Raw genomic sequence first — 24,030 nt, 5'->3', positions numbered from 1 at the left:
GGCTTTATACAGTAATATATTCTGCATGAATTACTACTGCATAGGTTATATATTCTTTTATAGGAACACTGGCCATTAAAGATTTTCTGACATGATGTGTCTCCTCTAGGTCCAAGTAGAAGACCCAGATGAGGATAAGAATGGACTGATTACAATGGCGTTACAGATGGGTATGCCTCGCCTTGATTTCTACCTGAACACCTCAACGGGCATTCTCACGTCCACCACAGTACTAGATCGTGAGCAGATTGGACAGTACCATTTGAGGATTATAGCCTACGATGCTGGAAAGTTCCCCCGCACATCCACGTCAACCCTCACTATCACAGGTGAGAGCCTGCTGCGGACAATGACGAGGAACTGCGTTTGATTTCCCTTCACTCTCACTCATATTATTCCATATATGAAGTCGCTGATTGGACTTTGAGTGACATGAGGGGTTACTTCAGTATGGCAGAGGGTAACTAAAACTGACATCTCAGGAATGTGCTAAAAAGGATGCTACCACCTGCTGGTGAGACATGAACAAGCCTTAATGGTGTGACAGCTGTTAACATGATGACCAAGTGCTTTTACTAGCATTGTGAAATCAAATGAGTCAGAAGTGTAAAAAATAGTTTTGAACAATTTGTTTCACATCTCTTGACAGGGTTCATTGTTCAGAACAGACTTCAGAATGTTGGCAGTTTAGGAGAAATCCCCCCCCCCCCACTGCCTTATTTGTCCTCATGTGCATCTGTGTCCTCATGTCTCTCTGTCTGTCGGTCTGTCGGCGTGCGTGCGTCAGTTCTGGATGTAAATGATGAGACACCCACCTTCAACCCTCGCGTGTACAATGTTTCCCTGAAGGAGAGCGTTCCGAGAGACCACATTGTATCGCGCCTAAGCTGCTCTGACAACGACGCGGGCCTCAACGCTGAGCTTAGCTACTTCATCACAGGTCAGACGTCACGGTGGGAGCAGTGATGTGTGTTTGTGGGCTACAGTCTCGTACAGTTATGGGGACGATGTGCACTTCCAGTTTCTCTGTCCATCCATCCATCTCTGTGTGAATTTGTATGCAATTAGCTCCTCTTGAATGCATGTTTCTATTAGTGATGTACCTGTACTCTATGTAAATAAGTCATAATGTTTTTACTAATGCTGTAAATATGTGTTTTATTTTTAGATGGAAATCAAGATGGTAAATTCAGCGTGGGCTTTAGAGACGGTATTGTTCGGACAGTGGTTGGTCTGGACAGAGAGAACCAGGCAGAGTATACTCTTGTCGTCGAAGCTATAGGTTTGTCTTTAATTCATAAGTTTAGATAATGACGAGAGATCCTCATGACTTTCTTGCTTTTACATATTTGTTTTCTTACTTGTTTTGTTTGTCGTCTTCATAGCTGCTCCACTCTCGTTGTGTATGACAAAATGATGAAAACAGCAATGCCTGCACATTTGAAGTGATTTCAGACTATTGCTCAATTTGCCTTTCTTCCTCATTGCAAGGAAAGAACAAATACTTGGGTTTTCCTGTTTTGGAAACCATTGTGTCACAGTGTCTTATCTGCTGAAGGGGCCAGAGATACAAGAGAAGGGAGAGAAAAGGCTGAGATAATGTGAAACTTTGCAAGAGAACAGATTAACATACATTGTCCTAATTTACAAGCAGCTGAAAATAAAATTCCCATAATTCTCTTACTTCTTTACAACTGCAAGTTTTGGTGTCTGCTCTGTTCTCAGATCATTTATCATCACATTAATACAGAAACAGTTCCACTTTTATATGGACAGTATATATTTAATGATATACTTAAATGTTTAACTTTATGACTTTAGCCTGTGGTATAGCCATAAGATATCTCTATTTTAGTTTTTTTCTGTCATAAACCCTACTATTGGCATTAACCTGAATGACAACAACTCATGTGTTTATGTGTCATGTGTCTGTCTGTGCATGTAGACAATGGCCCAGCAGGCAGCCGGAGGACAGGTACAGCCACCGTGTTTGTCGAAGTGCAGGATGTCAACGACAACAGACCCATCTTCCTCCAAAACAGCTATGAGACTAGCATATTGGAGAGTGTGCCCCAAGGAACCAGTATCCTTCAGGTAGTAAACACACAATTCTAAACACATCTGGAAGCATGCAGGCACTTTAACTAGTCAAACTTCAAAGTCACTTTATTTTAACGTCACAATTACAAAGCACAACATTTAGAGAGTGGTCTCTGTTTGGCTGACAAAATGAAAGTACTGAAAACTACATAAACTCACACTGGAAAAGGATTTAAAGTGTTTCTCTCACGCTGCGTTCCATTTACATTGAAAATCAGAGTTCGAAACTGGCCGTGAAGCCACCTCCAACTTAATCGTGTCCCTGAGAATTTGGGAAATGTATCGTGGGCTAGCAATTGCTAGTGATTCCAGTCCATAAAAATGCTCTAGACAGTATTTGGCACAAACAAACATCGTATTAGGATGTGCTATCTTTACAAATGATTTTCTGTGAAAACCTTATGACAGAAGAGCAATCGACATTAAAAGTACCATTAATTCATGCAAATTACCAAGCGGATGAGGCTTACAGCATCAGAACAATAAGTGGTATAATCTAGAGGAGCAACACTTGAATCTATGATAAAGCTTTAACTGAGCTGCTGTCATTTAAAGCCTATATTTGACCCAATGCATCTGGTAAATTGCTGTTGTAACTTGGATGTCACAGCAAATTTATTCCAGGGTGAAATGTGAAATTTGATGATGCATCAAATCTTTTATGCAGGAACTGAAATAGAATTGAGTCATTGTGGGATTTACACCAAGTGATCCAACAGTGTTGCTACTATACTGAAGGAAAAAAAATATTGAACTTGGAAGAAAAAACAAAAAACCTGTTCTCTTTTTGATTGACTAATTTCTGACTCATTTTGGGAAACCTCATCCACCTATAATTCAAAGTAAGTTTAAAAAAATACTAAAAACAAAAATCTTTTAATGTAATGTCACATTTTTGGGAGCAGTCAGTAAACACTCTGAATGTCCTCATATCAGATTTCAGTGACATAGTCAAACAGACATGGCATAGTGAGGTGAGGCTCCTTGCCGGCCTCCGTCTGTGGCATGTGTCCAGCTGGTGAGTGTGCCGCACTCGTGCTCTCCCGCTCGTGTGGTCTGCGATGAGGCGGTCGTCTGAACGACAGATTGTATGACCGGCGATATGAGCCCAGTCTCTTCCACACCTTGAGCTGGGGCTCAGTTGATCTGCTTCGGCCACAGGTCAAACTCCCCCCTGGGCCACAGCTTGCATCAGAGTCCTCGTCCTGTTCAGATGGCCGACACACTGCGAGGAAGGCTGCTAGGCCGGCCAGGAGCAGCGATAAGCCCAGCACCACCATGATGGTGAACTCTGGGTCGTGGACGTCTGTAGAGTACGATGACGTCTGTGGGATGGTGGAGGAGATTGTGGTGGTTGTCACATTGGACAGAGTGATGTTTTCCGTGCCGAAAGTGAAGTTGGAGCCTGACTCGGTGGTGTTCATGTTCACGTCTAGGCCTGGAGAAAATGAAATTAGATGGTGGGTTATATGTCAGGACACTACAGAGAGATTGCATGGAGTTCTTTCTTTGCTAGAGTGTGTTTCGATATGCTATTTTTTTTGCTTATGTTCCATATGTTCCAAATGCGTATACACACACACACATACACAGTAATGTGGAAGGAAACGCCTGCATGCACATGCAGATGTGGTGTGTTTGGCATTTGCGGCAATTATGTAGCTATTAAATCAAGGCCTACAAAACAGTCGATGCTTGACAGGTTTTCCTCAATGTAAAACAAATTGGGTTTATTAAAATGCCTCTTGTAAAATGTAAAGAACCCACCTCTTCCACCCCATTCTCCAATTATCCCCCCCACACCTTATCCTGTGTGCCCCCATCTTCAGTATAGTAACATTTGTAAATGCCATTGTCTCTAATTCAGCAGAGACAAAGCATGGCTTATCGGTTTAAGGGAAACACAGTGGGACGTGAAATTATTTTTAAGACCAAATGCCAGGAAAGCTCTGAAAAGGCCACTGGAGCAGGATGGCTCGTTAGAGAGTCAGTTCATTAGTCAGCGCCTCCAAGTACATACACTGCAAGCACGCACGCACACACACACACACACCCACACAGCTATTCACAACACAAAGTTTCTCTCTCACCCGCTCATATTGTGGGCAGCACTGCACACATTGGTGATTAGACACGTTGCTCTTAAACTTGGCAGCTTAGCTGAAAGGTGCTCTCCCTCTAGTATCACCCCACATTGTTGCTCCCGCAGATCTGACTGCTCAGCTAGTTCTGAAACAATGAACTCATTTCTAAACTTCTTTGCAGACACGTTTTGTCTAACCTGTTCGCATTTGTTCACTTTTTATCAGCATTATGTTCACAAGTTCTCCAAGCTTATAAGGTGATTAAGTCCTTTCTCTCTGACTTTATGGTTTTTTTACACCATATATTCTTTGTACCATGTATACCAGTAAAAAAAATTAACTGTTCATACAGTAGTTGCTTATATGCACCATATTTCTAGTCATTTTCAAATGTTTTTTTTTTTTCAAACCAAACGGTTTGCCTCAACACGCTCCCTTTATTAGACAATAGGCAAATGCAAGCCCCTCACAGGTCAAAGTGTTTCACCTTAAAATGAGAAGTCACAGCAGATATGAAGTACATATTGTAAGAGACATTCATGATATATTAGCAATCTTACGGCCTTATCATGTTTACCTCTTAAAAAAACAACAACCCTGAAGCGATTGGCATATTTTTCTTTGTATATAGCTTTAAAAAAAACTTACCTTATATGGTAATATATAATGTATGTATGTATATAAGATTATATGATAATATATATAATATGTATACTCACACCCACACTTTAAAACAGCAACTTGGTAAGTCCCAGTAACTGAGGTCAGACCTGTTTCTTGTTTCTCTCCACACACTTGTTTTCCCCCAAAAAGTGCTGCTTTCACAGAGACAGAGGGGAAAATGCTGGGGAGGGAGACGGAAACAAGGGGGAAAGGGGGGGAAAATGTGGGTAACGGTAGCGCGGTGGAAATATCTCGCCATTGTTTTAATCCCCAACAGGCAAAGACAATAGTGTGTTTTCTGAGCCACACAGAGGCTTACTAAGTAATCTTTCAGTGCCTCCACTTCACATTCATACACTTGCAACATCTGGCTCTGTAATGTAGTCTCATACTTTATACACCCCTTTTTATGGCCTAAGTGGTGCAGTCCGCTGTGTAATACCCTATTCATCACTCTCCAATCTGAACCCCCAGCCTCTTTTTTGTCCCCTCTTCCCCTCCCCTCCCCTCGTCTTTCTCCTCTCCTCTCCACATCTCTTTATAAAGCTAATGAGACTGAAGTTTGGGCCCCTCTTCACAGAGGGAGTGGGAGAGAGCAAAGGAGGACACACAGGGCAGAGGGAGAGACTGTGAATGGCTGGGATGTGTACCTGAGTGCACATAACAGTTGCTTGTCTAGTTTATGTACTCTGTAGGAGTCTCCACAGGTTTTGACGCATCCGTAGAGGAGTAGGGTTTGACATGAAATCAGCCTCATCCAGTGCCAGTGGCTCTATGCCTTTCTGGATTCAGAAGTCAGTCTCATGTCATGGGCCATTCACCAGCAGCCCAGCATGCTCCACTATTTATCTGTGTATGCTGTGGAGCCATGCTGTCTGTGCTGGGTTTGGATTCTTGGCTGCTTCTGGCTATATCCCTGTGACAGAGCGAGTGAGGTTCTCACTGCCAAGCCATGATGGGGTTGTTGTGGCAACAAGACACTGGGCAGCAGTGAATGCATAGTGAATGAGGAAGTACACAGATTTTCGTCTGTTTATAGAAACCACCAAATCCAAAAAAAAAAAAGGGGGAAAAAAAATTCTATTTACACAGACTATCCAACTCGACAACAAACTTACTGGAAACCATAGCAAAAGACACAAGTGGGTGCTTCCCGTATTTTGCCATCATCACTATCAATCTACCAAAAAAAGACAGAAGTTGTAACTGTAATCCAATCAGCTATGAAGAGAAAATACCAGTTTGTTTATTTATGGATGGTTTGCAGTTCTATTTCTCTGTGGGTTTGGTTGTGTTCTGTGTCCATGTGAACTGAGTCTAGTTTCTGTCTGTGGGTTTACACAGATTCAGGCTACAGATGCAGACCAGGGAGAGAATGGTCGTGTTCTGTACAGGATCCTCACCGGTAAGGTTACAAACTAAACCTCTGAAAGCAAAGGCCCCTGAATATGGATACTGATGTTTTTCAAAATGATTACAACAAACCTAAAGGTTTTCATAACTTTAGTGACTCAAGCTGTTGTTTCTGCTGATGTGCAAGTTTAAAAGTTCCTAGTCTTTTCCGATGAAGCATATCGTGTGTAGAAGCAGTCCGCATGTAAAAGTCAGATGTTGTCTCTATTAAAGTGCAACTTATAACTTTACACACACAAAAACAAAAAACTTGCATTCAAATAATCCAAAATGTTCTCATCCAACTGGCAGTTCACTGAAATGATCTAAACCACTACACTTGAGGGTTTTTCAGGGTTAAGACCTGGTTTTAGGGTCAGGGTAAGATTTGGGTTTAGGTTAAGGTTAGGGTTAGACCCTTAGTTGTGATGGTTGGGGTAAGGAGCTAGGGAATGCATTGTGTCCTCACTGAGATATAAAAAGATGTTTGTTTGTGTATGTGTGTGTGTGTGTATGTTTATATCTGCCCTTGTTTATGAATACATGCAGGCAACAGCAACAAACTGTTCAGCATAGACAAACAGACCGGGCTGGTGACAAGAGGCCTCAGGGCTCTGGACAGAGAAACCAGCAGCTCCCATGTGTTGGAGGTGGAGGCCTACAACAGCGACGAGGGCAGCATGAGGAGCTCTGTCAGGGTGAGGAAATGAAGAGACACAATCAGTGGATATACTGTATTGTGCAAGAGTCCCCCCCCCCCTGCACTTTATATACTCTGTTTATGTTAAAGTAGTTTGTCTTCAGATTCTTCTCAGAAGGTCTGTGCTCTAATTTCTTTCCTCTAAGATAACTTATGCAGTTGATGTACTGCAGGTAATCATATATGTGGATGATGCCAATGACGAGGTGCCGAAGTTTACACAGCAACAATACAACCGCCTAGGCCTGAGGGAGACGGCTGGCATTGGCACTTCTGTGATTGTGGTCCGTGCCTCAGACCCCGACACTGGTGAGTCTGGTCTTAGATCTGTCGGGAGTTTGATGTAAGTTCTTGTTGTTAACTCCTCATTTTCTCCCTGTGCATATGTTTCTCTGTTTCATATTCTGTGCTGTCTATCTTGGCCAAGTTTCCCACATAAAAAAAGCTTTGTATCTAATGCAACTTCCTGGTCTTATAAATGTTAAAATGAAATCCAATATCACTTATCATAAACAGAGAGAAATATTTAGCTCACTGTGGTTTTGAAAATATCACTTCTGTTCTGCTAGTTGTCCATTGTTTTGCAAGTCGCCATCCTGAACACTGGTGGGAGCCACTGCAAAGGGGCATATTACATCTCTTACATCTCTTTTTCGTCACTCTGGCAAACACAAAACAAGTTCTGTTATCTGTAATGTACATTTAAATTTCTACTTCTGCTCCACATCCTCAAGTTCCTCTATTCACTTCCCCTCCTGCAGAGTGTTTTTCAGACATCTCGTGATGCATCTACTTCAATGACATACATTCCCCCAAAGCATTAGAGATGTCTGGAGACTGAAATAAACAGCAGTGTTTAATCCAACACAGAGAATGGGAAGCTGTTTACATGCAGGAAATAAAGCTTCACTGTCGCAATGTTATATTGTTTTCAAGTTAATTATCTTACCAACTGTTTTTATCTCTCACAGTAGTTGTGAGTTTTTAATTCAAAGCATTTCCATGCCAATCATCCCCTTCCTCCCTCAGGTGATGGTGGAGCTGTCGCGTACGCCCTTGTGTCCGGCTCAGACCGCAAGTTTGAGGTGGACGTAAGCACTGGCCTGGTAACCACCGTGGACTACCTGGACTACGAGACCAAGACCACCTATCTAATGAACGTCTCGGCCACTGACCAGGCTCCACCTTTCCACCAAGGTTTCTGCACCGTCTATGTCACGTTACTTAACGAGCTGGACGAGGCCGTGGCCTTCTTTTCTGCTGGGTATGAGGCTTCCCTGCGTGAGAACATCGCCACAGGGACAGAGGTGGTACAGGTGCAGGCCCAGTCGGCCGATAACTTGAACCAGCTGTCTTACCGCTTTGACCCTGATACTTCCCCTGCAGCGCTGGCCCTCTTCAAGATTGACAGTGTCACGGTGAGTGGGGGAGCAGTGAAGGAAAGGGCTTTAATAAAAGCAAGATATGAAGAAAATGCACATGTCTGTTTTTAGTGGGCCATCCAAAAAGTACAATGTTTCTGTCAAATTAGTTTCATCCATTTGAGGCGGTGTGATTCAGTCATTTGTCCTCCTTTGTGGTTTAAGCTAGTCTTGTTGCTGCAAGAGCGTAAGCTGATCAGAGATCTCGTTTGCTTTGAAGTCCTTTGTTTCTTGTGATAGGTGAGAAATGGGGATTTTTTTTGTTGTTGTTGTTGTTTTGTGTGATACTTTGCAGTCTTTATCTCCTTCCTTGGTCCCTTCCTGTTACATCAGCAAGATTCGTATCTGTTAAGGAATCTTAATGGAGGCGATACATGCTTGTGTTTTAATGTTTCAGGGCCGTATCACAGTGACGGGTCTGCTAGACAGAGAAAAGGGGGACATGTACACCTTGACTGTTGTAGCTGATGATGGAGGGCCTAAAAGAGACTCTACTGTGGTATGTTTTATTATTCAGAATTTTGTTTTTAAGCTATAATCCTGTTTTCATCTTCACTTTTAAATGCAATATAGCATATGTTGTATCTACTCTATTATAGAAAACCTAACGGCATTCCTCTTTTATTCATTGCTTCTCTCAATGGGACTGCAGAAGGTAAGACACCTTTATAAAATGTGTTTGTCTCTTATTTTTAGACGTGTTGCCTCGGTTTTATATATTCTCAAAGGGGAGTGTCATTACAGCCATCTGTGATCTGTCTTTACTTTGTTGACAGGTTTCAATTACCATTTTGGATGAGAATGACAACAGTCCGGAGTTGGACATCACTTCTGACACTTCAGTGGACATTCCAGAAAACGCCCCCATGGGAAGGAAAGTGGCAACAGTGCTCGGGCGGGACAGAGATGCCGGGCTGAATGGACTGGTGAGAGTAAAAGAAGAAAAATGGAAAAGTAGATTCACTAAGGCATTATAAAAACTCTCGTTCTGTATAGTATTTACTGTATGTGTAAATGTATGTTCAAGCTGATTACAGTAAAGTAAATAGTTTCACACTAGTGGTAGACTTTTTTTTTTTCTTACCTTTCTTTCATAATTATGTTCTTAATTTCTTTATCTTTATTTACTCTTGTTTCTCATGTTCCTGGTTTGCTCTCTATGGATTCATCACTAAATGATGTGACTGATTAAAGAGTTACAACTTGCGCAGAAAACCACCATCTAAATTATTCATGAGATACAGGTGTCATAATAGTTTTTGATGGAACATAAACGTGTTGCAGTGTGGTCATTTCATTCTTCCTCCTTTCCCTTTCGCTTCGTATCGTTCTGACTCATTACTCTCTCAGGTCAATTTCACTTTGGTGGCGGGAAACATGGAGGATGTGTTTCAAATCAAGACGGTGAACCACACCTATGGGGAAGTTTATGTCAATGCTCCTCTGGACAGAGAGACCGTGGACCGCTATCTTCTTAAGGTCAGGCAACAATTCGCATGGAGTCAGCATAAATTAATGAAATGCTAATAAACCTTTATTGTTTCAAGTTCTGGTGTCCCGCATAAGTCTGACCATACTGCATCTTCTACATAAGACTGTTGTTGGATTTACCTTTTTTATATAGACACAAAAAAGACAGGCAAACACTCTATTTTTCCCTTTATGGTTGTATGTATTGGTCCTCACACATGGCCAGGCCTACACACTAATGCATTTTTATGGTGTTACAGGTGCGTGCCAGTGACAATGGCTCACCTCCAAGACACACAGACCATTCCCTCACTATCAACATCCTGGATGTCAATGACAACGCACCTGTTATTGAAAGCCTGAGGGGCTACAATGTCAGCATAAGTGAGGTGAGGACGCACTCACAGTTCAACTTTGTGTAATCGATTTTGAATTTTTCAACGGGCATGGGTGACAAATACATTTCAGTTTGCACAATAACATTTGATTTTGTTTGTCTCTGTTCTCTTGCTGGCGCTAATTCATGGATCTTTTATCGTTTGACTTGTAGAACGTTGGAGGAGGCACATCTGTCCTCCGTGTGATAGCGACTGACCGGGACATCGGTCCCAACGCCATGCTGTTTTACTACATAACGGCAGGAAATCAGGACCTGACCTTTCGCATGGATCGTGTGACAGGAGAGATGGTGACACGTCCGGCTCCTCCAGATCGAGAGCGCCAGCAAGAGTACCGACTCACTGTCACTGTGGAAGATGACGGGACGCCGCCTCTGTCGGTAAGATGCGATACACGGCATCTGTCTCTACATAGCAGATAAACCTCTGGTGTGTTGTAATGCATATCCATTCCAGCATGTGTTTTTCTGGCTCTGTCATAATTATAATAAAAAAGCTATTTATCTTTAAAAGTCCGTCTTCCTGCAGCATAATGCATAAGTATAAATAAAAGAGTCAGTCGTTATGACTGGAACTTGGCATTATATCTTCCAAAGAGCCGTCTTCTGGTCAGTCACTGCGCTACAAACAGCCATATCATTCGCAGGATTCTTTATCCACACACTGAAGGTGCAATATTAATCAGTTATGCAAAAGCTGATCCTCTGTGTCAGCTGTGAATGCACAGGGAGCACTTTTTGTTTGTAAACGGGTCAGCCAAGAGTCCAACAACATTTCTAAAATGATGTATGTATGTTGTTTTTTTTTTTTTTTGTTTAGAAACAGCTGCAATATTTAGTTTGAACTGACAGAGATCAAGTGCTCAACACATCTATATAAATGACCTGTTGTTGTGCTGTCTAGGCTACAAACATATATAATAATAATGGAGCTGCTCCGAATACAAGATAGACATTTTTAATGTAAGACTGCAAAAAATGCACCAAAGAGAGTACATGGCCAAAGCCAGACATCTCCTCCACCTATCGAGCCCTCTGTCTCCTCTCATAAAATGTGATGCTAAGATTGGTTTATAATTTTCTCTGCTCAATGCCAGTCTCCCTCCGGTGTGCACCATCTTGGAGGCACACAAGTGGAACAGCCTTGTTTCATCTGTAATTGTTCCCAAGGCAGCAAGTGCAGCACGTCCTTGTGTGGTGATAGTTTTGGAGACCTGCCAGTTGAAATGAACAGTGATTTCATTGACTCGACACAAGGTTCTAAGGTTTAAGAGCTCCACTTTAATGTACAAGCTACAACCGGGACAATTTAAATGCAATATACAGAGCAAATGTGCTTTAAATGCATTGCTCGGTCTCTGTCTAAAGTGAGCATTTTAGCGTATGAAACGCAAACAGAAATTGCAAAATTGTCTGCAAATATGCAAATATGCACATCTGCACACACACACACACACACACACAGACTCATACACACTTAATCAGGAACACTGACATATTTGTCACAACAGACACTGAAACACTGAATGTTCTTCAAAGTATGAAACTTGTCAGAGGGAAAACAGTAGAACACAATCATACATGCACAATACCCTGTCCTACACAATGCTACACATCAAAAGGAGATGATTTCCGTTTAGACACCTGCCGTACATATTTTACCTCGATGTAAAAAAAAAAAAACAACACACCAGTGGTTTCACACAGCCACTCACAGACAACGCTGCAGTCAATAGCAAACACTTCTCCTGCACTGGTTTTCATTTTACAACCATAAACTTCTCTCCTCACATCTGCTACAACAGCATTTTAGTCCCATTGCACACAACACACACAAAATACAGAAAATCAAAGGAAATTACAGTTTTCCCACAAAACAGCATTGTGGTGGCAGTGATAAAACTATGTTTAAACATAAAACTCAAAATCAGTGAACATTTTGGTCCTCATAATGAAACTGTACACGAGCATGGGTGACAATAAACCATTGTCAACAGGAACAGCATTGTAAACAGTATTTTTTGTTTTCTGAAAATACTGTTCTGGCGGAAAATTTTCAGCACCATATAATTATGTTTAAGGCCACTGTGAAGTGCTGTGTATCTAGAGTACAGGAAGGAAGGAGAGTACTTAGAGCATCATAGCTAACAGTAACTGAGGTAGCGAAGAGGGGGGGGGGGGGAGAGAAAATATAAAGGTCTGCCGGATAATGATTACACTGAGTTGGTCATAAGTTTGAATTGCAGCAAACAACTCGTATGTGGAGGAAGATTTGGAGTCCACAGCTTCACTCACACACACATGGCAGGAGCCCCGTCCTCAGCACTCTGTTCATTTCAAGCAGTAGGCCCAGCCAAACAACAAGCCACAAGCTATTGTCGGCGTTTAGATGGCGCATCACACACACACACACACAAACCCAGCCCCCACCGCAACACAAGTGCTCTGAAGGAAAAGTTCGCTTTTCGCCTCCAGCTGTTGTTGCAGGTGGAAATAATCCTGTGGTCCAGACAATGTACAGATGACAATCCCAGCAGAGGTTATTGTGAGGCAGCTTGAAAGGGCAACATTTCTCTGAAGGCAGGGAAGAGGAAGAGAGTTGCGGGACTATGTCCAGATCAGCAGTTACAGCAATGAATGAGGTTTACTCCCAGTTTAAGTCTGGAGACTCTGGGATGGTGTCTGAAACAGAGAAACACACGCAGGTCAGTAAGAGCAAAGAATTGATAACAGATCATTTACACATACAGTATCAGCCTGCACAGACGCACTATGTCTGACACTGATGTCTGTCACTGATGTGACACTGATGTGTCAGACATAGTGTGTCACAAAATTGCACCTCCTGCCCCAAATGCAGAGAGGTGTTTGCGAAAGAGACTCAATAACATTTAGTTTTTTTTCCAAACCTTCCTCCACAGAGAATAGCACAAATGTATTCTGATAGATTTCCTGGAATGAATTGTATTAGTTTGGAAACCCTTTAAAAGCAGAACAGTGTCTCAACATGTTGAAGATAAGAGGGAACTGCTGCCGGTTAGATTCCACTCACTTTAAGGTCAGTTGACAAAAAAAGCTGAAGTATGTTTTTTTATTCACGTAACATGAAACCATAGTTGAGAAACCAGCTGCGTGTTCTGCGTAACATTTGTTGACTTGCCTTTTGGCAGGAAATATCCTCTTTGACACCTCCTTTGTTGGATTTTCCAAAGTGCAAAAAAATATATAAAGAAGTCACGACTCAGTTACTGGGCGTGACCCACTTCATGTTTGTTAGCTCTCGCATTTAGTGTGTTGTTTATGGAAAGGCTTCGGTAAGAATCTCTGAGTCTGTGTGTGTGTGTGAACAGTTCAAGGTCATGTCAGAAAAAAGACATTTGAGATGGTTTAAGGGTGGATTTTCAGCCAGTCTGTCAGATTCTGCCCTTTTTAAGTCGTGTGCTTCCAGAAAACAGGGCAATCCATTTCAGTATGCCTGGAATGTCTGCAGGTGCCTTGGGGATCAGGAGAAAAACAGTCTGGATTGAATCCCTTCACCGTAACTAATGTTTCAATATTATTTCAAGTCGAGTCTGAGAAGAATTGTGGAAGGGGCCATTAGTATTAAATGAAAGTGCTGATGAGTGGAGAATGACTTGCGAGGAGGAGGTGGTTTCATTTGCGTGGGAGAGAAAAAAAATTTAAAACTCCCTACGTAGGACATAGTTTGTCTTAGTCACAGCAACTCAGCCCAGCTGTTTTGACTTAGAGTGGGCAATGAAAATGTGAGTATTTTTCCACCAACGTCTACTTGAACATCAACCACCATCGCAAGATGTTTCAGCTGCAGCACAGAGGACGAGCGGTGTTCTTTGATTGCGTCAATCTGTACATTTTATGGATTTCCAGAGATGTGACAGATGTAACCCTAACCCAGTGCGTTGTATCAAATGTTTATATAAAAGAGTTAGAATGCAGGTAATATGGTTAGAAGTCCCATATTCTGTTAAATTCAGGTAAGATATACATTAGCACAGAAAGGGGGGTACTGCCTGGGCTGTATCTTCACATTTTGTGCATCATTATGTATTCACACACATTTTGAGGTCTGATTCTGCTCTTCAGGCAGGTGTGTCTACTCTTCTGCTCTGAAGCCACAAATGGTGCAATGGTTTAAGATTTGCACATTGTGGTCTTCCTGGAATGAGTTGTGAGTCAGTGGCGTGCTTGAAAATGTTGTCATCTAAATTGCATTGTGCGGTGCCTCAAAACCTTTTAGAATTAATGGTGCCTTTATGAATATGGAACACTCACCCCCACACCCTCACAGTTGCTGGCTTTTAAACTTTGCCCTGGCCCATGTCCACGGCACACTTTTGGGTCCAGGATGTTGCTTATATATTGGTATGTTGTTGTTTCATCTGTTCAATATTATCCGTGACTCCTTTGTGTATTTAGGCTCCGCGCCCCCGTCCACAGTTTGTCTGTTCAGCTTCCTTGCATTTGTGTTCTGTTCCTTTGTGCTTTTCCATTTACATCAGTCTGCTGCCCAGAGTAATTGTGGGCCTGGTTATTTGTATTAAATACCTTCCATTGATCTACCTGCTTTCTTTGCATGTTATCATCCACTCAACACAGAACGCCCCCTTCAAACTTAGTGAGGAAGATATCACCCGATACTAAACAGCCATTTTGACAGGTCACAGGAGGAAAATCATGCTCAGTGCATCAATGCATGTTTGCCCACTTCAAACCTCTGCTCACTTAGAACCATTCCAGGCTGTGTGGGTATTAAGTGGGAAGGAAGTGGGCGAATTGAGCACATATGGTTTCATTAACATGGGCCCCACATGAAGCCCATGTGTGGGCAAACCCGGGGTGGGGCCACCATGGAAACCACAGGCCTACCTTCTTGGGACCCATATTGTCAGCTCGAATATTACCCTTATGATACAAGGAGCGAGTAGTAAATGATTAAGATACTAGCATTTCCTTTAGTATAACCTGCGGGTTGTGTTGTCATGATGTACTGTATAGTTTTGTGTGTGTGTGTGTGTGTGTCTTACCCTCTATTGGGAAGAACACGTCCCCGTGTGCAGGGGGAGACAGAGGGGTTCCGGGCTCAGACAACAGGTGGCGTCCTGTATCTGAGGACTGTCTGGTCATGATCTGAGAGACGGTGCGGGTGTGGATCTGTGGTGACCCCCCAAGGAACACTGGGTTTTCATGACCATGGGCCTCACTGAACATGCACAAACGGACACAAACAAGGATGGGGAAGCATACCGATGAGCAAGAAAATCACACACGTGCTGTGTATCTTCTATCTCTTGAGCAACTGTTTGTTGCTCAAGAGATAGAAGATACTAGTCTTAATGCTACTAATGTGTCTGTTTTCTACTAACAAATGTCAATAGAAACAAGAGTATTTATATTAAGTGGAATCAACATGGTTTGCAGAAACTACTGAGTGTGTAAGAAATGTTGTGGCCACTACATTTGTTAAAAAAAAAGTCAATATAAAAAGCAGCTGTGAAACTGGCCTATGACATGAGGTGGCTGACAGACTGTGGGAAAACATACCTGTCCATCCTCACCAGCTCTTGTGCACCTGGGAGAGAGGAAACAGGAAATGGGCTATTGTGAACGGATTGAAAAAGAGCGGAACAATACAGATACGGTGTGAATGTGATTCTCACTGCGTGAAATGCAGTTAATCTGCCTCAGTGACAGGAAATATGAGTCAGACCCAACACTATGGGGAGCCAAGTGTTAACGTGTGTTTTGTGTGAGTGTGTGGAAGACGTACGTCTGCTCGACTGGGCTTTTTCCCTTTGTTTGTACACAAGCACCAAAATAAGTGGCAGAAAGAGCAGAGCCAAGATGCACGCTGCTATGGCCAAGGCCATTGGAACAGAGCCTGAGGGAGCAACAGAGAGACTGAGAGTTAGATAAATGGCATCAGTGGCCTTCCATCAATTGGCTATGAAGCCTTGAATATGGTGATTTACCTCCAGATGGTACGGGATCCCAGACAGTGCAATCTTGAGATCCCTCTCTCCCTGGGAAGAGAGAAGAAATACATTGTTGCTCAGTGAGTAAATGCTTAATATTGTTAATTGAATACAATAAAAATAATATCTAGGCACTTGTAGACCACAATGAGTGCTCATAGACCACAGATAGATTAAAGGTACTACCATAATCTTGTCCTACTTGACAGAGGCATGATTTATTAATGTTACATCAATACATTTGTCCTTACGTGGTGTAACATGGAGAACAATGTGGCTGTGCTGTCTCTGTATCACGGTGCCATGTTTATGAGCCACCTGGTAGTCCAGTAACATACAGCAGTAGCGGCCTTGGTCAGCGCGGGTCACGTTCTGCAGAGCCACCCAGAAATTATGCTCTGAATATCCAAATTGCACTTGTGTCGCACTGTGGTTGCCATGGGAATGACCACCTGAGGTTGTGTGGTGTGGGCCCATTTTTTTTGAACACTGCTGATCGCTATGGGGTGTGAAAAACCAGCCGTGCTTCAAGACATCAGTGGGGTGCATGGCAGTGCCTCTTTGGGTACACACCAGTTTGACAGTTGCACCTTCAGGACAGGTGTAGTACAGATGGGGGGCAGAAACAGTAATTGTGGCGTCAGACATCACCCCTTTGGCTAGAGAGAGGAAGAAAATATGGAAGAATGTAGTCAGCACATAGTTCATTACAACACACTTTAACTCCTATTAGATAATTTAATCAGTCTTTCTTTGAAGCACCTTAAACAACCTCTACCATGTGCTAATCTACAGGATTTAGGCAACAAATTCTATTTGTGTACATTGATGTTGTTGGGTTAAAGTCTACCGATCCTTAAGAAGTAATTTTTTGTCCCCAGGAGTGTAGATGTGTAAACTGCAACTGGTTTTGCTTGTGTTTTCACCTCTCATCCAAGTTTTCTCAGTTTTCAATTGAAGAAATGTAAAACTTGGAAGTGATGAAGCCTTTTGGAAGACAGGTGAAACATCTTCAAGAAAAGTCAAGCAAATCCAGTTCCCTATTATCCCCGAATACTGAGAACCTTCAAAATGAAAGGAAGTCTAGGGTATGTTTGATAATTATACTTAAAGGGCAGAAGATTCAATTCGAACAAAGTGCTGAAATCAATGTTTTATGAGCAATGTGCCAAACATCCAGCTGTCTTTCAGAGACTACAGTTGCTGCAAGATATAGCCCTGATCAGTCATAATGATAGTAATATGGTCCATCATGAAATTGCATGGGAAATCACTGTTCCATTCAAATTAATTGTCAACTAAAATTGAGTGGGATGAATTTCCTGTCTGGTGCAGCCAGTCACGACACAAATAACCACAGTGCAAATGCAAATTAAAGCCACGCCCAGAAAAACATGAATTTAAAGCCACAGTCCAACAATTTTCCATGTCCTATTTTCTGCACACTACGTGGTTTCAGCTTTTGAGTCAGCGCAGTTTCTTTGTTTGTATACAGTGGCATGCACAGACATTTGGAAGAGCAGGGGAGAAAATGCACCAATGGGGCAGGCACCACGAGGATATACATATGCAGGGGACGTCCTTTACAACACAGCATCACTTTCTATCACAGAGATGGGCGTTTTCTATACAGCACTGAATATCATTTTCTCTGTGGACATCCTTTGGGACGCTAGGGAAATTCATAACAACACCCTTTTTGATTGGAAGGGCACTGCATCACTTTTCTCCACTAGAAAGGCACTTCTTTAAAAAACAATCCATCCATCCATCTTCTACCACTTTATCCTGCACTTGAGGGTCGCTGGGGGGTGCTGTGCCAATCACGGCTGACATCGGGCGACAGGCGGGGGACACCCTGGACAGTTCAACAGAAACAATCCCTTTTTTTTTAGATTTTGCTTTAGAGGCATCAAATGAATGGCAGCCAGTAAGAGCACTTCCATGTGTTTTTACCACTCTAGGTTACATACTAATCTCCTGGGAGTGAAATGGTCCTTTCAGACACCTACGGTAAAGCATTTCTTTAAGGATGTGTGTAGAATTCGTGTTACATCATTTCCCACAATCATTGCTCCACATAACTTAAATGTACATTCTGGAAACCAAAGAGAGAGAGCTGTAAAATGTTGCACAAACCATTTTCCACTCACGCTCACGTTGCCACCTTCAACCACATCCTGTTCTCACTTTGGTGCAACAGTGGAATGCATGAACAACTAAACTCTTTCATGTGTACACTGAATTATTATTTAATTGCAGTACCGCTTACTAACTATCATAGAGAAGTGCCCATTTCAGTATCACCAGCCAGCATTTAAATCAACAGAATAATACAGTATGTACCCTGGTTTTCCTCACTTAAATACATCATAACAATCTGTTTGCTGTTTGCTTTGCATCAGGTGTTTGGATTCATGAACGCTTGATGCAAAAGCAACGAACTCGGCTGTGCATGTGCATGTGGATGTGTGGGGGTGAACTTCACGAAAAGAGAAATATGCATGCAACAGAGTATTGATGCAGTCAGAGATTTTCATCACAGATTTGACTGTGTGTGTGTGTGTGTGCGTGTGGAGGTTAACTGGTCAGTGCCAGGATTTAAGGAGTGGACTTCCTTCCTGTCTTGGCCCTAGCACGAGGACCCAGCTCCTCTTGGCCCTCTCATCTGCCTCCTTACTATTCACAATCACTGAATCTCCCCAGCTGCTGCTGTTGCACAATTATGAAAATGTCATCATATTTCCCAATCAGTTACATGCGCGTGGATGTATTTTCCATCTGTTGTCAAAAGGTGCACACACACACACACACACACTTTCCACAGTAAGGGTAGCAACATGTTTAGTAGTATCAAGTCAGAAAACAGCGGAAAGGTTAAAAGGAGTTCACTATTAACCGCCAAGTACAAACATTTTGGTTCATTGACTTTATAAGTGAGGAAATGCATTATTTTCTTAGTAATAATGTCAATACCATCTTTGCATTTACACTGTATTTCCACACAGTGCAGGAAATACAGCAGATGCCCAGCCAATGACCTTTACTTTTCTCATTAGCTGTGCATATACAGTATAAGTCCATGCAGCGTATGTGCCATGTTCCTATGTTTGCAGCTGAACTCTGCACTGGTCATTGTGTTAGGAAAAGCAATAGGAAAACCAGGGAGGGTGATTAAAGTGAAACTTCTGCCCCCGGGCTGTTCCTGCCTGTGCGGTGGGACAATAGCTGGGGAACTCCTTCTCCTCTCCTGTTTCACACCCACCCTGTCTTCCTCCCTGTCCTTCTTTTTGACAAGTCCTCCCTAGCTTTGGCTTCTCCTGCCAAAAAAAAAAGTATTGTACGATATGTTTTCACATTTAAGCCTGACTTTTCCCTCAGTGTTGATATTAAGGAGCCAAGGATTAATTAACTGCTGGGAAACTGTAATCTACACCTTAAATGATACATGGCTGACATGACCAGACCTTGCTGAAGGAGCATGAAGACAATGGGTACCTTTTTATTTTTAGCATTAGTCTTTTAGGGTGCCAAGTGGGTGGTGTTACTATCGTGTCAGTATTTCAGCTGCGTTTCAGATGTGGTTGCAACCATGTAAAAACAGAGCACAAGGTTGGTTTGCTTCATGTCTGGCACAGACAGGCTTTCTTTCACTTGTATGCACTATAGACATCTGTGTTTTGGCCCTATTATAGATTTAAGTTTTCTCCTCTGATTTCTGTTCTCAGGCTCCTGGAAGCCCCCTGGGGGCCCTGAAACAGGCACTCCTTTGTTTTAAGCCTGGATGCCACCTGTTTGGGACATTTCTTTTTACATTCAGTCATGCAGTTGTTGTGTGTTAATTAAACGTGTCTTTTTCCCCCCAAATTAGTAAGACTATACTTCTGCAGATTAGACAATGTATTTATTATTATTCTGTATTGATCGAGTGTTGTTAAAGCTGCTTCACCCCACAAACACATCATAGGCCCTTTTTCACACCTAGTCTAATGGTAATTATAACCAACCCATTACAGGGTGTTAATGAAACCAGCAGGGGCATCCTAGATTACCCCAAATGCAAACACTGTGAGTTTCAGGTGAGTTTTCATCAGTAGGAAGTGTTCAAATGTGTAATTTCTGACACTTCCTCATTGTGAGAGGAAGTGTTTTGGAGTCAGTGATGTTAGTAATCATGACTACAGATACATGGCAACTGAATTTGATATCTTAAGGTGTATATTAATGTTTTGTGAGGCAGTTTCAGATCAAGAGACTTGTTCAAATTGGTTTTTTTACAAATTGTTGGGGGGGGGGGGGGTTGTACACAAAAGAAAATATAATTTTTTTTTTTTTTTTTAAATGTATGTAACAACGAACTTGTGTAACCACAGCCTCGTAACAATATTTGCAACATACTGCAGGTTTCTTCACTCAGCTGTCATTTTGAAAGTGTAAATGTTTTGTTTTTGAAAACTTCGAATAACAGTTGGAAGAAACTGATGTAATCATCACTTGTTTCCTCTCTCTTAACGAGTCTTCCTGCTTTAATGCTGCAGTTGTTAATATGAGAACTCTATGTCTTAAGAGCTTCTTCTCGATCCACGGTGGTCAATGTGGTCTCCTTGTGCTTTTCAGTGAATCACTAAAAGGCCATTGGTGTTAGGGGACTTTTTAAACTCATCATTCTTGCTGCATACTTAACACCAGACATGAAAAGTTCAGCTTGTCAGACCTTTAAAAAGGTTATGCCCCAGGAAATCTGAGAGAAGAAGTGGAGACCTCTCCAGTTTCTCCTTATCGTGAACATGCATGATGCACGTCAACACATGAAACTGACCCAGGGAGACATTATTTACTGCTGTATTCTATAAATGACTTATTTATTTCTCATGTGGGATCAATGAAACCAGCCCTGTCACACAGGGGGAGTCAGGACGGAAGAAAAGAGACTTCACATCCTGTGGTGTTCATTGACCATTTCTGACTCTGGCATTGTCCTTCATTGTGAGCTACGTGCTTATCTGGACTGAACAGAGAGGGAGCCGTGATTATTGCTCTGTTTTTCTCAAGTCATATTTTGGGAGGAGCAACATATGAATGATAGAGGCACAAACAGCTGTTTTCATCATAGTCTGAAAGGAAGGAAACAAAAGGCGAGTTAACTCGGCTACAGAGGAGGGCACTGCAGTGGAGTTATTAAGTTTTAAGCTTTTTATTGGAGCAGTGGGATTTTATGAGCCTGCAGTAACTAAATCAAAGGCTTTAAAACTGCACTGAACTGTACTTCATTAGATTTGATTTCAATAAAGCTCTTGTCTATTTGGATTATAAACTAGTTTTGAACACTGTATTAAGCATTTTGCTGTGGATTATTTAGCCTAAATGTTGGGTAAACATTACATGTTGCCTTCGACAGAGTTATCATGTGAGCTTATCTAAACAGACTAAATCCTGAAGTCGAAAGCTGATAACCTCTGCAAGGTTTCAGTCCTGTTTGAAGTAAGTGAGGATCAGTGTGGCCTGAAGGCAACAGCTGCTTCTCCTCACTCCTCCAGCCCCAGATGCCTAAGCTCTCACAGCCATGTACTTTAAAATCACTTAAAAAAATACCAGCATTTCATCAAAGCTCCCACTAAAGTAAATGTGAGTGAATACTAAGCAATAACTGAGTCGACAAGTTACTTGAGCTCATCAAAACTTTTCCTGCTGGCTTTTTTTTTTTCATTTCTGAATCTGATCATGAGTTTTTCAGAATACATTTGTGGCCATTTTCAGACATTTGCAACCATAAAAGCTAAGAGGGACCACTCTTCTGTTTGTGGCTATATTATACTACAGTGTGGGTTTAGGGTGGATTTACAGATCACTTCATTCCCCCCAGGGAGGAGCTTTAACACAGCTTCACACCAGATGTTCTGCCTCAAAACAACAACAGCAAAAAGGGAAGTCTGAAAACACTGAAATAGTTTAGACTCTGGGTTTTTGTGCGTGCGTGCGTGCGTGTGTGTGTGTGTCTGAGACAACATACACGTGTCTTCATTTAAATATCGGAAATGTTCATATCACCCCACCTGAAAGGGCAGGTATATTGGGCACATTCACACCTCTTAAACCCACTATGATACAAAATGTTACTTCCAAAAGTTAAAAAGTTAAACTAAAACTTTATCTTTTGTGGTGTAATACGTTGGCACAGACCTGGGACAGTATGACCACAGGTGTGAGGAGGAGTTTAGGTGTATGGATGGATGTCGGAGGTCTTACCTGCAGCCACGGTGAACAGGATGCAGTACAGCCAAAATATCTCTACTGAGCGACAGTGTAATCCCTCTTCCATAGTTGGCTCCTGATGATGTGTTTAAAAAGAAAACACTTTGTCTATTTAAACTCTTTAAAATACCATCAACTCTGTTCCAGCACCGAGCTGTGTGGTACTCCTTTGTCACTGTGTCTCTCACTTGACTTGGTCCTCCTGAACTTTGCAGCATAGATGCAACATGAAGTCACAATGCTCCTCCCCCTGTTCCTCCTGTCGCTCCCCCCTCTCCCTCCCTCTCTGTCTCTGCCTCCACCCCTTTGAGTAGCAGAACTTGTGTTTGCAGTATCTGACACCAAAGATCATCAGCCTTCGTACCTTTTATTCTGTCTGGGGAAAAACATTATAATGCTATGTATACCGTCCATGGCAAAGATATATTCTATCCCAGTATGAAGTACTTCAAAGACCACCTACAATTCCCATAAGGTATTATAATAATAATACCTATTGTTATTATACAAAGTTAAAGTATGCTTTACAATGTTTTACAAAAGTAATGATATAATAAAAACAATGAATTCAAGCTTTCATTAAGACCACATACTAATATTCATAAAAGATGACACTCATTTGTCACTTTTTTTCTCGTGAAGCTTTCATTAAAGATAATGTCTGTCCAGATCTAGGAAAAAAACCAAAACACACACTCTGGCTAGTTTGTACATTCGAGCTGCTCCACAAGAAGTCTCCGTGCAGCAAAGACCTTGCCTAAAGTACACATAAAAGGCTTACTTATTTTATTTTACAGCAATTACACACTATACAAACTTACTTACAGGAAGTATATTCAAGTTATGCAAATATACCCTCTCATGTTACCCTCATGTTACACACTGGACCTTTAAGGAAACTCCCCCAGGGCTGCAGATCTAAAAGTGATTTACAGGCGTAATTTCAATGACATGACCACATGAAAACCACATGATCTAAATGAGCAAAGTCACTACACTTCACTATTTAGCTTTACTTCCAGTCATCCAGGTCAGAGTCATCTTCAGGTGTTGAGGGCAACTGGAGTTGCTTGAGTTAAGTTGAAGAAACACTTTGACTCAGGTGAAACTAATAACCTGAAACTGACTCAAGGGGTGAATGGTCTGCATTGTTTCACAGAACGACTCTGCAGATGGATGCGCAGCCTTCAGAGGCTGAAAAAGCCTCTTATAGATGAGAGGTGAAATGTCTATAACTTCATTTAAGCAAGTCCAGTTGCTTACAGCTAACTCTTACTAGTATATGTTGCCTATAAACATGTAATGAAAAGCAGCTTGTTTTTTTGTTTTTATAGATAAACAGTATTTCTGTGTGTTGTGGTCTTTATTTGTTGAATTGTGAAATGTCATCAGTCTCTTTAAACCGAGAAAAGACCCTTTTGTTAAACTGGTGGAGCAGCAACTGACCCAGCACCCAGACTTTAATTCAATATGATAGTTTTACTTGTGCTTTCATATGCGAACCTGTTAGTGGTGATGATTAACTGGTTTCCTTCAGCATCCACTTTTGCTTTTGCCC

The 24,030-nt window shown here is 41.9% G+C and overlaps 2 protein-coding genes across 4 annotated transcripts in view; one reads left to right on the top strand and one right to left on the bottom strand.

Moving 5' to 3' along the window:
• Positions 1-24,030, top strand: part of cdh23 (cadherin-related 23) — a 146,752-nt gene that overhangs the window by 107,413 nt on the left and 15,309 nt on the right. For 2 of the 3 annotated variants that reach the window (XM_058651336.1, XM_058651335.1), the window contains exons 1-6: positions 8,764-8,859; positions 8,960-9,015; positions 9,137-9,286; positions 9,711-9,839; positions 10,091-10,219; positions 10,381-10,608. In XM_058651336.1, coding sequence (XP_058507319.1) covers positions 9,001-9,015; positions 9,137-9,286; positions 9,711-9,839; positions 10,091-10,219; positions 10,381-10,608 — 651 coding nt within the window. In that variant the 5' untranslated portion in view covers positions 8,764-8,859; positions 8,960-9,000. Of the gene's footprint in view, positions 1-109; positions 330-787; positions 941-1,168; positions 1,283-1,945; positions 2,095-6,191; positions 6,253-6,788; positions 6,938-7,112; positions 7,249-7,968; positions 8,358-8,757; positions 8,860-8,959; positions 9,016-9,136; positions 9,287-9,710; positions 9,840-10,090; positions 10,220-10,380; positions 10,609-24,030 lie in introns of those variants that run through there. The other variant, XM_058651337.1, reaches the window with a different exon arrangement.
• vsir (V-set immunoregulatory receptor) lies at positions 11,486-22,669 on the bottom strand. Its single transcript, XM_058651338.1, has 7 exons — positions 22,467-22,669; positions 16,472-16,879; positions 16,218-16,268; positions 16,016-16,126; positions 15,790-15,817; positions 15,273-15,448; positions 11,486-12,909 (listed from the first exon to the last, which is right to left on the bottom strand). The coding sequence occupies exons 1-7, from the start codon at positions 22,537-22,539 to the stop codon at positions 12,872-12,874; spliced, it is 885 nt and encodes a 294-aa protein (XP_058507321.1). The 5' UTR covers positions 22,540-22,669; the 3' UTR covers positions 11,486-12,871.

Source organism: Solea solea, chromosome 15 (assembly GCF_958295425.1).
Source record: "Solea solea chromosome 15, fSolSol10.1, whole genome shotgun sequence".
Taxonomy (NCBI): Eukaryota; Metazoa; Chordata; class Actinopteri; order Pleuronectiformes; family Soleidae; genus Solea; species Solea solea.
Note: the sequence above shows the minus strand (reverse complement) of the source record. Positions and strands in the feature narration are given on the sequence as shown.